A 15,102-nucleotide genomic window follows, 5' to 3' on the forward strand; every position below is an offset into this window, starting at 1 on the left:
TAACTTAAAAATTCCAAGCAACTCCGGTCAATGTAGACATCCAAGGTTATAAATATTCACACCTGGCTCAAAATTAGTAGGATTGGACAAAAATAGAACTACGAGTAATATTGTCGTTATTGTCATAATTTGAACACGTTATAAGGCCAATTTCATAGGCAATTCTACCCATTTCGTAGCTTATTTCTTATGTGGTAATTATTTTCTGGACATCCAGTAAAAAAAATGTTTATTGATATTTTTATGGAGATCTATAACTTATTTATGCAATTTGTGATATACGCCGTCGATATAGAGACTAAAACTACTTGTTCCTAAATATTTAAAGATCAAATTAAGTTAAACTTACTTATAACCAGCTAAGATGTTCAGTAGTGTAGATTTGCCAGCGCCTGATGGCCCTAGGATGCAGGTCAGCTCTCCCGAACGAAACTCTCCTGATACATTGTGAAGGATCTTTCGTTCTCCTGGAAATAAAAGAAAAATGTCAATTACTGACAAGATGTAATCAGAACTTAAATAAAAACTGTTAAAGAAAAGTCCTTACTATGGGAAACTAAATATAGAAAAATATTTAAATATCGATAGTTCGATAGTGCTCAATTAGCCTTTGCCCATCATATTTTGAAATGGTATATCTAGAAACACTCTACCATTAATACTCATATAAACAAAGCAGAGAGTTGTCTGTTTTCAAGGATAAATAACAAAAGAATTCCTAGAATAAAAGAAAACCGCCAGGCAATAAGTAGAGGATATTAAATTAATATATTAATCGCATCTTCGAGGTAAATAAATGGCTAGTAGCTATCAGTGTTTCTCAAACTTGCTGATATTTTACTATATACTCATGGGATAATACGACACGTGGGAGATGTGGTAAAATTAAAAATACAAATGTATGCCTGGGAACATTATAAATACATTTTTTTTAGTTTGTAGTAAATTTCTGGATAATATCGAAAGTCATTGGGTTTTAATTCAAAAAGTACTAAAATTGTACCACTCTAATTCACTAGTTTTTCAATGATATTAACGCTTTCAAAGTCATACTTATATAATATATTTACTATCATTACATTAGTTTCATAAAAAGGATAATCTATTTTTGAGAAACACTGTCATTATAATAGTCTCTCGATGCAGCAACCGTCGCACGTGCAAGAAACGCGTCACAGTATCTAGCAAACATAATAGTTGGGTCTACGATGACGAGACCCGATAAATGATCCTATCTTTTCTACAACCTTGAATAAGAAACATCCTATTCAATAGTTTATATAAAAGATTATTGTGCTAAGCACATTGTCCCAGTGTAAACTGCTTAAGCAATTTCAATCTATTAATGCCATGGACCTCCAATAACATGCAAAATAAAAGTTAGTCTTCTTTCAAGTCCAATGTTAGATTAAAAGTGAAATGTGTCGAAAGAAAAAACTTTATTTCGAAAAACCAAAAAATTCAAAAAGCATACAATTTTCCAAACTCCAGTTTGAAGTATACCAAAAAACCGGTGAGCCGTATGCGTGAATCTTGCATCCAGGTTTTTCTGCACCAACGAGTTTCATCTAGTTAGTGGAGTCCAAAAACAAAAAGTAGTCACGTCCCTTCTGCTACTAGCGTCTGTTGCCTCCGTAATATACATACAAACTTAAACCCATGTATGTCTATCCCACTGGAATGAGTTCATCTGTCACACTGAAACTTATTCTTCCTAGCAAAGCAAGTTACGCCCTTTCAGGCTTATGATTCAAACCAAACACCGCTTTTGATTGACTCCAACTATTTTATTTCAAGTGGCCCTTTAACCTTTTATTGATCTTCCTGCAACTTTAAATATTGACATACAATAAAATGTTTTTTGTAAAACTTGTCATTACCTGCTTCGCATAATTTCTTTGCTTTCAAGGAAGTCTCTTTATGGTATCCTATTAATATCGACATTTACGTGAACTCTTACAATCTTATCGCTATTTCCTTGATCTTTTATTATTCCACAGTTAGGAATTTCTTTGAGTATTTTTTTCGAACGAATTCCCAAACGTTTTTGGATGAGGTAAAAACAAGAAGAATTTACTTAACCGGAATTCCTTTTGAAAATACTTGTTTTGTTTTGACAAAAACATATTTTGACCAAAATAGCAAAAAAGTTAAAAGGTTTATGCAAATAAAAACATTTTTTGTAATTTGGTTCAAAATGAAGTATGCGTTTGAAGATATAATGATACATGATATGAGATACCAATAAATAAAACCCTTTTTTAGGTTCGCGGGTTATCATATCACATTTACTACCACATTTACTGAATCTGGTATGATAGCAACATGCGAACCTGAATCTGGGCTTATTAAAATCCTAAAAATACTTTTAAGGACCATTGAGAATTTTTGGACAAAATTTTGCCAGTTTGTAGGACAAACGCGTTATTATGGTGTACTACTTGTCATAAAAATACCTGACTTTTCACAATTATAATTATATAGACGTAACTAGACCTAACAGGATTGTCCAAAAGGGTTACCGCGTTCTCGGTACACAAATAGCAAAAGAAGGAACATGGTGGATTTTAGTCAGTTAAAGTCTGACACTCCCATCCGCTCAACCCAAAGCGTCATTTGATGATTTTCCATTCGGCAAAAAAGGTAGTCATGCAGAAATCTATTAGCATAACGCATGGCAACAATGTAACAATCATATTATTATTATGTTAAAAAGATTTACTGCGCATTACATTATTATAATAACAAGATCATAAATCATTAAGGCAAATTAATTATTGCATATTGTGTTTCGAAACTTTACCTCTTCCTACTCCTAATTTGTGTTACCTATGGTAATCATTATAATCCGATAACCCTGGAAGAAGACCATGGCAATATGGCAAGTTGTACTGTCTAGGATAGGTAGGGAAACCGGTCAAGTACGAGATGAACTTTCTAAATTGAGGAGTACGGGCAAATAAGCTAAAGAAAATTGATCACCCATATTTACATGCAAACCTATCGTAGCTTAAAATAGGTGTTTTTTTTTTTTTTGCAGTTATAGCAGTAACATAGTATAATAATATATTATTGGTGTTCTTTAGATACAGGTTGGTGACGATAGTAATAGATAGTAGATCTATTTGTTTGTCACGTGTAGAGCCTTAGTAATAAGCGTCCTTTAGATACAGAAGCCTTAAAAACAGAAAAGTAAACAAAGTGTTTTTGAAGTACAGAACCCTAAAAGCAATTTATTCGAACTATTACACCCCTTGTTGACCAAACAATTCAAAATATAAAAACAATTTAAATAAATACATTTTGAGAGCAAATCGCCAGAGTTTGCATACAAAAGTTTGGAATGAAAAATGACATCCAAACGCGTTTTAAATCGCAGTTTTGAGTACTGTCGCTAACAGTTACATTGGATATGAATGATAGTTCTAGATAGTATGGCATTGACGTACAGGCAAGTACAAAAAGCAATCTATGGAACTGACATAAATTGTCACAATGGTCACAATATGGTAATTATTTTTAACATATATTGATCATATGTATTTTATATGCGAATCTTGCGAATCGCCTATAAAAGATAAGTGCAATGTTATCAAGGTTACAAATAACTTAACATCTAAATGATTAAACCAACTAACCAATTACATAGATAGCCGAGTGGGCTAAGGTCACCACCTGCCGCGATTTGGGTTGTCCCGCATAAGACAAGCATTTGTGAGATCCACGAATGCTTGTTCTAATTCTCGCGCCCCTTTGATGATAAATGATAGTGTGTGAGCAGGTAAAAAAAAAAAGTTCGAACGAGTTCGAATGTAAGTCTTTTTTCTGATATGATGACTTTTTTAAAATAAAATTATTATGTTGACAGTTTGGTAAATATCGGGAGAGTGATGGTCATTTGTTTATTTAATTAGCTATAAACTTTATAGTGTATGATAAATTACAAATTATATTACGCAATAATCAACATTTCCATTGACATACTTAACTTACGGTCTTAATATTATACCTTTATTAGAATGCTTTTAAGGTTACCTAGCTGCTTGCAAGTTCGGTTTTTAGATACTTGTCACATTGCAAATATAACTTTAGCTTTTAGTGTTGGCAACTTTTACTATTTGCCGTTTGCATAAAAAATAATGTATTCGAAAAACAAGGTGTAATAAAATAGTAATTGAAAACCAGTATCTGTGATTTGCATAAAACGAATACAATTTTTCAATAAAGTCAGTCAAGCACGAGCCAGACTTGCGATAATGTTATGAGTTCAGTACAAACAGAGCTAAGAAAAATAATATTTATATGCTTATACTTAATTTCTTTGCATAGCATAAGGGTTAAAAAGAAACATCTATTACTAAAGCTTTGTTGGACGTTGGCAGTCGCTCCTTGTAAAACACTGGTACTTAGCTGAATCCAGTTAGACTGGAAGCCGAGCCCAACATAGTTGGGAAAAGGCTAGGCCGATGATGACGATGATGAGAACGTTGGTCATCAGGCAGATATATTTCATAACCATTTGACGACCTCCGTGGTCGAGTGACGTACGCACCGGTTTCAAGGTGTCGCTAGCTCTGAGGTCCCGGGTTCGATCCCCGGTCGGGACAATGTAAAAAATCACATTTCTACATTGTCTTAGGTCTGGGTGTTTGTGGTCCCTTCGTTGTATCTGAATTCCATAACACAAGTGCTTTAGCAACTTACTTTGGGTTCAGAACAATGTATGTGATGTTGTCCGCATTTATTATTATTATTTATTGACATTTAAAATATGTGTTTTATTATAAAATATAGAGATTTTTATTTAAAAAAAATAGAAAAGTGTCTTGGTAACCATTGAATCCCAAAAATAGCATAAAGAATTGTCTACTTAAGCATTTACCTCCATCAATGTTCTAAAAACTAATTTATATAATTTGTAATCGAAGATTAAAAGCGTGGGTCCTTTAGTAGACCGGTAAGTATTGTGAGGTGGGAAGGGTCCTTATTAATAGCGTACAATCAAGACCCTTTTCAATAACGAACAGGTTACCTGAACGTACCCTTTGAAATAGGTGAACCTAAAGCGAATGTTTAGTCATAGGGATCATTGATCTTAAATTGAAATTAGTGAATGAAAAGTCAGGATACCTTTTTTTATAATTATTAATAGATATTATTTCTTTTCTTAATACTTGTACACTGTTGCATATTTTTCTTAATTGTCCTTTCGCAGGTCTGTTGAAAGAGATTTCTTAAGAAAAAAAAATATTTTGTACACCTCTTTCGAATTAAGTGTTATTTGTGTTCATAAAAGGTACATCAATAAGTACCTTAGAACCTACTTCTAGTTATCTCTGCATCATCCTACAGATGTCTGATAAAGAATGCCTGTGAAATGAAATTGAGACTTTGAGACTAAACTTTGGTAGACAGGTATACAATGTATATTAATTGCCTTCATGGGACGGCTTGGCTAAGCTATAACCGCATATGTGATTCGATCACAGGTTAAGCTATGCTTGACGCGGTTGGTCTGAAGATGGGTGACCATCTTTGTCATAACGAGTTCCTCCGTGTTTCGGAAGGCACGTTAAATTGTGGGTCCCGGCTGTTATTCCTACATCTTTGACAGTCGTTACAGGTAGTCAGAAGCTTGAAAAAGTCTGACAGCCAGTCTAACCAAGAGGTATCGTGTTGCCCAGGTAACTGGGTTAAGGAGGTTAGATAGGCAGTCGCTCCTTGTAAAACACTGGTACTTAGCTGAAACCGGTTGGACTGGTAGCCGACCCCAACATAGTTGGGAAAAGGCTAGGCCAATGAATGGGACGGAACACACTTGTTTTGTTTGTGCAATAAACAAGTAATCATTGCGTCGTTTGTTTATAGTTTCGTTTCGGTTTCTTGTTTTGTAACAAACTGCAAAAAAAAACGTTCAAGGTCGATTCCCACATTAAGCTTTACGTTCTTATATTTTGGGTCATATGATTGAATTGAGTAAATACAAACAATTCATTTTAATTATAAATTATATTTTCTTATGTTTACTTAATTTATAAATGTAAAACAAAATATATTTATAAATCCTTACAGATGTCAATATATATTTATAAGTTAAAAAACAAAAAATTATTAAATTAAATTAAAGCATCAAAAAATTCATCGGCGTCGCTGCCGGCTGGGAGTGTGCCCAAAAGGCTGGCAGCATTGCCACGTTGAATGGCAATGCTAATCCTCTGAGCGAGGTAAAAGCCAGCCTTTGGGTCACGAGAAGTGTCAACGAGACGCTTTGCTAGGTCTTTAAAAAGTGTTTTGGCACTCGGCCCCCACGGCCCAAAAGTTTCAACCCCAAACGGCTCAAAGAAGTAACTACCAACTAGATTACCATATTTGCGCCGTTTGAGGTTTTCAGCAGCCGCGGTATATATATTTATTGATATCTGCAAGGAAAAACGGCCTTTTGCAATTTGAAGAAAAATCAATTTAACAGAGCTTTCATGCATTCTTTTACTATTAAATATTATTATTTGAATGATACTCATGGTTGGTGGTAAAATGATTCCACATCCACGTTGTTTTTCCCGTTACTACAAAAAATTTTGAGAAATTATTTTCAGCCCACTTTTTTCACCTAAAACTGTCGCATCGATAGTGAAAACTCATCCGTAAACTCTAACCTACCTCTTTTTTTACCGCCCAGTCCCATTTGTGTAACTTTCCAGTATTCATATCAATAACATGATGAAAAGGAATTGGCTCCTATCACCACAATATCCTAAATAGCTACTCTAAGTATTAAGACCTAACATTCAGTCGCGAGTCAAATGTTTACATCGCAAGTTCATGGTGAAGAGGTTTTATTGTCACTCATTGTCAAGCAAAAAACTCCTTCCGTAAATTTAAATACATCGAAGGTCGGTTAATTTCCCATTATAAATGCCATGAGCAAACAAAAGAAATTAGCGCCACCTTGACTCGGTCGATGACATATGAAAGTGGTGTTGCAAGTTGTGCGATTAATCGAAAGTGAAGTTCAACATTGGCCGCACAGGTAACTGAGTGTGGATCACCTTGTTAACTAGCATTGTGTGCCGGTTCAATCTATACATGGTATTATTGATATTTATTTTGTAAATCTTGTTCGATGTCTCTGTCATGTGACACATTAAAACAAAGATTGGACAAATTAGTATATGTAGGTCTAGTTCAATTTAAATAAAATAAAATCACTTCTAACAGTTCTATTAGTCAAAATCTTTTTTAACTTTTAATTTAACTGGTGATTCAAATGTCTAATTGAAAATCAAATTCGTACAACTGAAAATACGACTTCCGTTTATAAATAAAAAGATTTAGACTTCAATTTTATATTCGAGTCCGTTCAATAAAAACAATTAAACGTTTTAACAATATACCTAAAGCTACGTAATTAAAATATGTTTACAGTTCGTTCAAATCTTTTTATCAGTAAACAGAGCTGTTCTAATTGTATAACTGCAAATCTCACGGCATTTACTATAATAAAGACAAGTTGACAACTAATGATTAAAATAATTACCGTCACCGCAAAGTAATTGATATGACTTGACAGAATAATTACCGATTTATATTTATTTTCTTCGTGACACAAATTGCTTTTCTTTTTTTATCCCTTGTCATCACTTAGCGTTGACGTTTCATGATCTTTTTACCAAATGTAATTGTCCGCCAATAAGGAAAGCAAAACAACTCTTAATAGGTCTTATTTTCTTGTTTTGTTTGCACTATTGCACAATTGCTGTGAAGAAATATTCCGGGTAATGATTGATAGGTCTTACGATATTTTTTATTACCCGTTGTATTTATTATTACCTGTTCATCATGATAAAGCCTTTTCAAAACTATGTCGGGGGCGGCGTCAAGTCTAAAGGAAAATGCAGCTAAGTACCAGTGAACACCTCAATCCAGTTACCTTGGCAACACGATACCCTTAAGTAAGACTGGTAGTCAGACTTTCAAGTCTGTAACTACTCGTAATGATTGTCAAAGATGTATAAATAACAACCATCACCCATCTCTGACCGACCGTATCAAGCGTAGCTTAACGTATAATCTATTAACTTGTGCACTTGTTCTTAACTGCGAGTTTTTTATCTTTTCAAAGTCGTTTAATTCATGCTGCGGTTTTCTTAATCAATGACGTAGTCGTAGGCAAGTTGCTAAATTTAAGTTTAAATTCTTGACTAAAATTTTACAGTCCTAAAACACATAGCTGCTGTAAATTTTCCTCGGATAACTAACATACAAATTACAAAGAACGTTTCTAAGGAAAAAACGACGGAGTTGAGTGGCATTTTCACGAAATAAGGTCAGTAAGATGTAAAAGGGTAGTGGGAAAAGGATCGGACTGGCGGCTGCCGCTGACGGCTAAGAATTTGTGAGGAAACCCGAACGTTTGAGCTAGAAAAAAACGAATCGGATATTGGCTTAGCTTGTTCTGTCTTTGTAGGAAATCGATGGATTTCAGTCTTATTTATAGATTGGATTTATTTTTGATGCAACGACCTGGTTATTAATTGGTTTCGGTTTAAAAAGAGAGTATTGCTCCTGAACTTATCAACGATTGTTAGGAGTGATCGGTTGAGGTAGGTATATTAAATTTAGCGATCTTAAATCACATTTAATAGCCAAATGCTAATTTAATTCATTATAATGATGAGTGGGAAAATTAATGCTTCTATGCTAAAGCCATAAAATACTTAGCATCAAAATAAAAAGTCCTGACTTTTGTGTCATCATCTGTGTGACAATCATACGAGTAATAAATTTGATTCATTGCACTCGGCAAAATAAAAACATTTCAATTCATGAAATAAATGTTCTCTTTCAGCTAAATTCTCGAATGAAATTCTATTTTATGGGTCAGTTAAAATGTGCCTTGAAAACGGCTTTCTAAGCATAAGCAATTGGAAAGGTAAGAACAATCGTGTTCTGCCTGCATCCAGAATGGAGCATACTTAAAGCTTCATGCTATAAATTATCGCTAAACACATTGTCATCTAACAATTTTATATAATTACTTAAATCATACATGCGTCACAATCCCGGGCACAGACCTCTTCCCGTACATGGAAGTGAAGGGTGAGCATCGGTCACCACCTAGGTAACTGCGGTCTGGCGATTTTAGACTAAAATTGGAATTCTAGCTTTCAAACTTATTAAGACTGGATTCAAAAATTGAAAGAAGATATTAGCTTCTTTCCCTTTTCTCAGGAATCCAGTTTTCATCACGATATTTTCCTTTCGTCAGAGGTTTCTTTGATTAATGAGAAAATTACATGTAACGTATGTAGTTTATTGAACTTTATTAATGAAGTATTTTTTTTAAAATTGTTTCAATGGATACTTGCAATTTACTAAACTCGAAACATTTGGGATTTGCAGTTATCCTTGTTAAGTCTAAGAAAGGAGTATCCAGAATTTGAATCAAATAAAAGTTACATGCTATACGATAAAACAATCACTTTTTTATAGCTTCAGCTTAGCTTGTGGTGTACAAAACCATATTTCAACGAGAGCATATTATTTTCGGCAATAGTCGTCGAGATTCCGCTAGATATACGACCTACATTACCGGTCTTGTCTCACTGTAAGACGAATAGCTGGCTTCCGGGTACCTCCGGAACATTTTGCAACGGTCCCCGGACGGGGTGTCCATTTTATTTTCATTATTTCAAGTGAAAATTAGTTGGTTTTCGCCTGTTTAAAGAGTTGAATTGACTTGTTGAGATTTTTGTCTTTTTTGTTTCATAAACAAGTTTCCTAATTAAGCCTTTTATTTGATTAATTGTTACTGAATTACATTCATTATTTACTCTGTATTGATGAAGATGATTATCACACTTCACTTCAATATTCTAAATGGGAAAGTATGTGAATGTGTTTGTATGTATGTATGTTTGTTATCTCTTCACGCCCAAACGGCTGTACTGAATTTGATGAACAATGGTAAATATTTAGCTGACACTTTGGATTGACACATAGATTATCTTAAAGTTGTGTAATGAATGGTTTTATCTGTATAATTTATAGTCTCCCTATGTCTATATAATCTCTCTATCACCGACATCCAAGCCGCGAGCAACAACTAGTTATGTAAAAAAATATTTCTATTAAAATTTCTGAAAATGCAGCATTACAAAGATGATGCCGTCTCCCTTTTCAACTCTCTTACTGTCACGTCTTCAAGTAAGCTGGAAGGTAAAACCATTTAAAAGTAAAATTGTATTGATACCATCACATAAACAAGCGGTTAAATACCTCAAAACTGAGATATAATCGCACCCTTTTCCCAACTCGTTTTGCAAAATAACTTGTTAGTTGAATAATTAATACCTAACTTTTTCATGATTGAGCGGATCATTATTTTATGCCAAATTAACATGGAAATTAACTTTAGGAACAAGTCAAACGTGTTTTTTGAAATACCTGACCTGTGAATCAAGAGAAATTTACATAAACCAGTGACAAAACACTGCATAGATACCGAAAAGATTTCATTCTTAAAACATTTGGGAATTATTATTATCCAATTTTCAACACGGAAAATAACTTTAGAGTACCTAAACGATATCAAATTAATGTCTTACAATAAACAAATAACAATAATATCGATCCGAGTTCATATTTATTTACGCATAATTTAACAAGATTATCGCGAAGACAAAAATAACGAAAGTCATTTGTTTTGTGATCAACTTCAAACAAAAACTTGACGAAGAAGCATTAAGTTAAAAAGCAAAAAGGTTACATTTCCTTAAAATATTTCGAATACAGATCAAAAGAAGAGACCTTACGCCGCGATCTCAGAAAGTGTATTTGACGTTGTTTCGTCAAATCCAATATGATCAGAGTAAGACAAACCCAAATCAATCAGGGATTCAAAAAGATACGTTTTTATTGCTCTACATCAGATCATTACTTTCGTTTTTTTCTTTATTAGATTCCTGGCTGTTTCATTTTAACTTTACGACTCTACGACAAAGTCAATATTGCAATCCAAAGAATACTTAATGTTCAAGTTTAAAAATAAGTAGAAAGAAAAGTTGGAGTATACAAAAATGAGATAAATATCTCTTCCTCTCCCAAAGAGAGAGATGGATCGAGAAATAGAGAGGCCTACGTACGTCAGAGGAACAGAAACTTTATGACCTTAGAGGTTTGCTGTATGACGGTGACATCTAGAAAAAAAATAAAGGTAGGATCAGAGGCTACACTTCCGACACAAGTGACATTTCTACTACAGTCGTTAATGCTAATCAAATCGTCGTAATGGAAATTTTCCGTATAACCGCAGATCGGACAAAGGTTAGGCAGTAACTTATTAAATGTCATGCTGTCTCTAACTAGAGTCTAAACATCGTCACTTAGTAGTTTTGTTTGTGATGAAGGATGTTAGACATGTATTAATAAGAAATTACATTTATATATCACTTGCTCATGGATAATAGATTGACAGTATTAGAACAAATTAGAGCTTTTCTTTTGGACTCTGAAGGGCAAAGCTTCAGCACACTTGAATGCCACGTTCAAATTAGTTCTCCATGACCAAATATTTTATACCAAATTCATTACAAATATGTATCTAAAAGGAGAGCTGAACCCAAAACTAGACAGATAAGACCAAAAAAAACAATTTCCCTAACAGATTTATTTGAAGTCCCGAAATATCTGAAGATGGCTACACAAAAAATATTGGCAACACAGTCAATATTAAGGATCGGCCAAAGGAAGTGGTGTTTCACGGTATGGCCAGAACAAATTACACCAATTTCCATTTTCTATCGTTCTTGCGGTTGTATCGCCATTTGTAAGGATTGATGATGTGTTACTTATGTGGGTGTACGATATCTATTTATCAACTTCCAAAGTATGTTTAGCCAAGAAGGTAGTAGAGGCCGTTCTTTTGTTTCTTCGATGCGTTTTTATTTTATTATTGCTTGCTAATTGATTTTCTCTTCAAACTGTAGCTTTGAAAGAAAAAGGTAACAATTTTGAAACACTTTAAACAACAACAATACTAATTAAAGATAATCTTCTATTACTAATGCTGATAAATGTTATAATGATAGGATAAAAGCATCTTAAATTGTAAATACTAATTTCCATTAATTTCAAACTTTATCTTGAAATATAATAAGGATCTCCGCAAATTTCAAACAGACCTAGCTGGCATTTGAATATTGTACTAAATTGACAGAACATTTCAATGGTAAGCCGGTATTCAGGGTTCCGTAAAAATGAATCTATATTACTAAGACTCTACTGTCTGTTCGTCCGTCACCATGCTGTGTCTTAAAGATCGTTATAGCTAAATGGTCATTAATTTGGCGGGCGACATTTTTTTTTGCTAGCCCATGTTTTTCTCAATGCATCTTTTACTGTCTACACTTTCATATCTTTCAAGCTCACATGACGCTAACCTTTTACATATTAATCTTATACTATAATCAAAATAATCCTATTTTTTACCACTGTTACTGAGACGAGAAAACCGAGGTCAAAACCTAGTATTCATTATTCTACCAAGGTCAGGACCTAATTTGAATTCTGTCCAAAGATAGACAACTTCTTACGTCAATATCTTGAATGTCTATATTTCTTGTCGTCCGCAGATGACTTTTACTTACAAAGTCTCTAAAACATTTGTTAAAACTAATTAAACCGTTGCTACTTAAATTGCTTCATCTTTACTCAACTTTGAGGCTCGCAACTTGTTAAGAATTTGCGAAATTAATTAGATTACGTTTCCTTTATGTAAGCTTGTCAATTCAAAGCAAGAAGGTTAGAAAACGAATTTAGGCAGTTGTGTAAAACTATGTGTTTGATACAACAATGGTAGATACGTGTAGATTAAAATACAACACTAAGGGTTTTGTACAAATAGAGACAATGATCGGAATTGTATAAATAGTGGACCTCAACAATACATGACCTTAATAACGTTGTTTAACTTTGATCTTTATATTTTGTTGTAGTGGCAACATAAGTGAAAATGCTATCGCTTTACCTACATGAGAAAGAACTTTTTGACAGTCCGTCGCATAGACAGCGGTACCTCCTTAATAGGGTTTTTACTCTCTAAAATGAAACAGTTGTTATATTAGTTCTTTGAGGACATATTATAGAATCTGCTACTATGTTTTTGATGTTCTAGAACTCTCCTGCTGGTAGAGCCGAAAGGAATATCAGGACTCCAAAGTAACGACAGAACTCTAGCGCGATTGAAGAGGGTAAAGCGCTTGTCTTTTCTCGTGTTTCGTATCCCACTGCTGGGCACAGATCTCTGACATCTCAAACTAAACTGTTCAGCTGTAAGCCGCGTCAGACTATGCCTTAAGAAGCGAACTTCTGGTGACTTACTCGGTACGTATCGAGCATACATTTACGACTTCATTTTATTTAAAATTTGTTTGTGTAGTCTATTCATTTCATTTTATTTTAATATCGTTGAAATAACTTAGATTATATTAAAACGGCAATAGAATCTTATTAAATGCATATGACAAAACAAAAAATGAAACAAAAACATGAAGCGTTCTATAATTATAAAACCTTGAAAATTATATTTAAGCTTTGTTGATATATTTATATTTTATAATGACAAAATAATTTTATATCTATTTTAGTGTGTGATCAATCATTTTATGACAGCGTATTAATAAATTTAGAATATGCTTGACAGTTTGCTGATACCAGCTGTTGCACACGGCTTCTCCTGCTTATCGTAAAAGTAGATTGTAGCCTGGAATAACATGGAGTTATTCCACGTTATTCCTTTATTTTACAATCTAAGCCAAGCTCCATCAAAATTCGTTCAATAGTTCTTGCGTGAAAGAGTAACAAACATTTTTACATCTTCACAAGCTTTTGCGTTTAAAATATTTGTTTATTAATTATCTTACGATTGAATGCAATAATTAACTATTATGTGCTACAAAATTTAAAAAAATATATAGTCTAAATACACAAATTATGTGTAAGGAATCCGGAATCATCATTAAATTAATTCACGCCATCTTTTAAAATAATTCGAAGGACGCTTTATCTGAACTTCCATAAATATTCAATTATTCAATGATTAAGAAACTATTTCCCGTAATAATAAAACAACGATACTTTAACCGATAAAAGTGTATACAGGAAATTGTAATTTGGGGTTAATACGGTATTTCACAAAAAAAATATTTTTACCTTCAGATAGACTTCCAAAACTGTAGGAAACGCATTTTTTCTATAATTTCGTAAAAAAATAAATAAAGCGATACGGCGATTTAAAATGTCACGTGACGTCACTTACTGGTACGCTTTTAATTATCAAACGTTGTTGGGTGATTCTCCGGAAAAAAGAAACACAAATTGAGAACATCATTATCCTCACCACACTTTTCATACTGCAGATTGCTTCATCATCATCATCATCATCATCTCAGCCTATAGCAGTCCACTGTTGGACATAGGCCTCTCCATAATTTCTCCAGCGCGACCGGTTCGTTGCTGCAGATTGCTTGATTTAATATAATTTTACCTAAGTTTATAAAGTATTATGGCTATTATTAGATGAAGTAAGAATCAAAACATTTTAAGCATCACAGTGAAGTGAACCAGTTGGTGAGGATAATGATATGACCTTAACTAGTGTATTTTTTCCGAAGAATCACCCTGTTATTAGCCTCCACTGTCATAGGTACTTTTTACTATCTTAAGCGTACGCTTCTAAAATTCCAAACTTTTAAAAGGTGATAAAATGAAAAAAGCTTATTTAAAACTTTTTTTAAAAAATCTGTCTGACGGACTAAACAGATTCATATTATTAGATTTAGTCGAATACTCTATTATCAACATTTAAGTTTTGTTTGATGTCTCGAACGAAAAAAGTAGCTAAGTAGCTAATGAGTTTAGCACATGCTGAGAGCATAGTACTTATTAGCATGCTAATAATTCGATATATCAGACATTCATAAAAACCTAGACGTGTAAATTAAAAAAAAAAGCGTTCCTTCTCTGAATTTGAAAAAAACAATTGATCTATTGATTCTGCCTGCTTACTCTAGCACTCACATACACATTAATAGGCAAGCAATC

At 33.4% G+C, this 15,102-nt stretch overlaps 1 protein-coding gene across 1 annotated transcript in view; it reads right to left on the reverse strand.

Annotated features, from left to right (window-relative positions):
• The window catches only part of LOC113497165 (ATP-binding cassette sub-family G member 4-like), a 58,656-nt gene that overhangs the window by 17,756 nt on the left and 25,798 nt on the right, over window positions 1-15,102 (reverse strand). The window contains exon 2 of the mRNA XM_026876571.1: window positions 350-467. Coding sequence (XP_026732372.1) covers window positions 350-467 — 118 coding nt within the window. The remainder of the gene's footprint in view (window positions 1-349; window positions 468-15,102) is intronic.

Source organism: Trichoplusia ni, chromosome 9, assembly GCF_003590095.1.
Source record: "Trichoplusia ni isolate ovarian cell line Hi5 chromosome 9, tn1, whole genome shotgun sequence".
NCBI classification, from domain to species: Eukaryota; Metazoa; Arthropoda; class Insecta; order Lepidoptera; family Noctuidae; genus Trichoplusia; species Trichoplusia ni.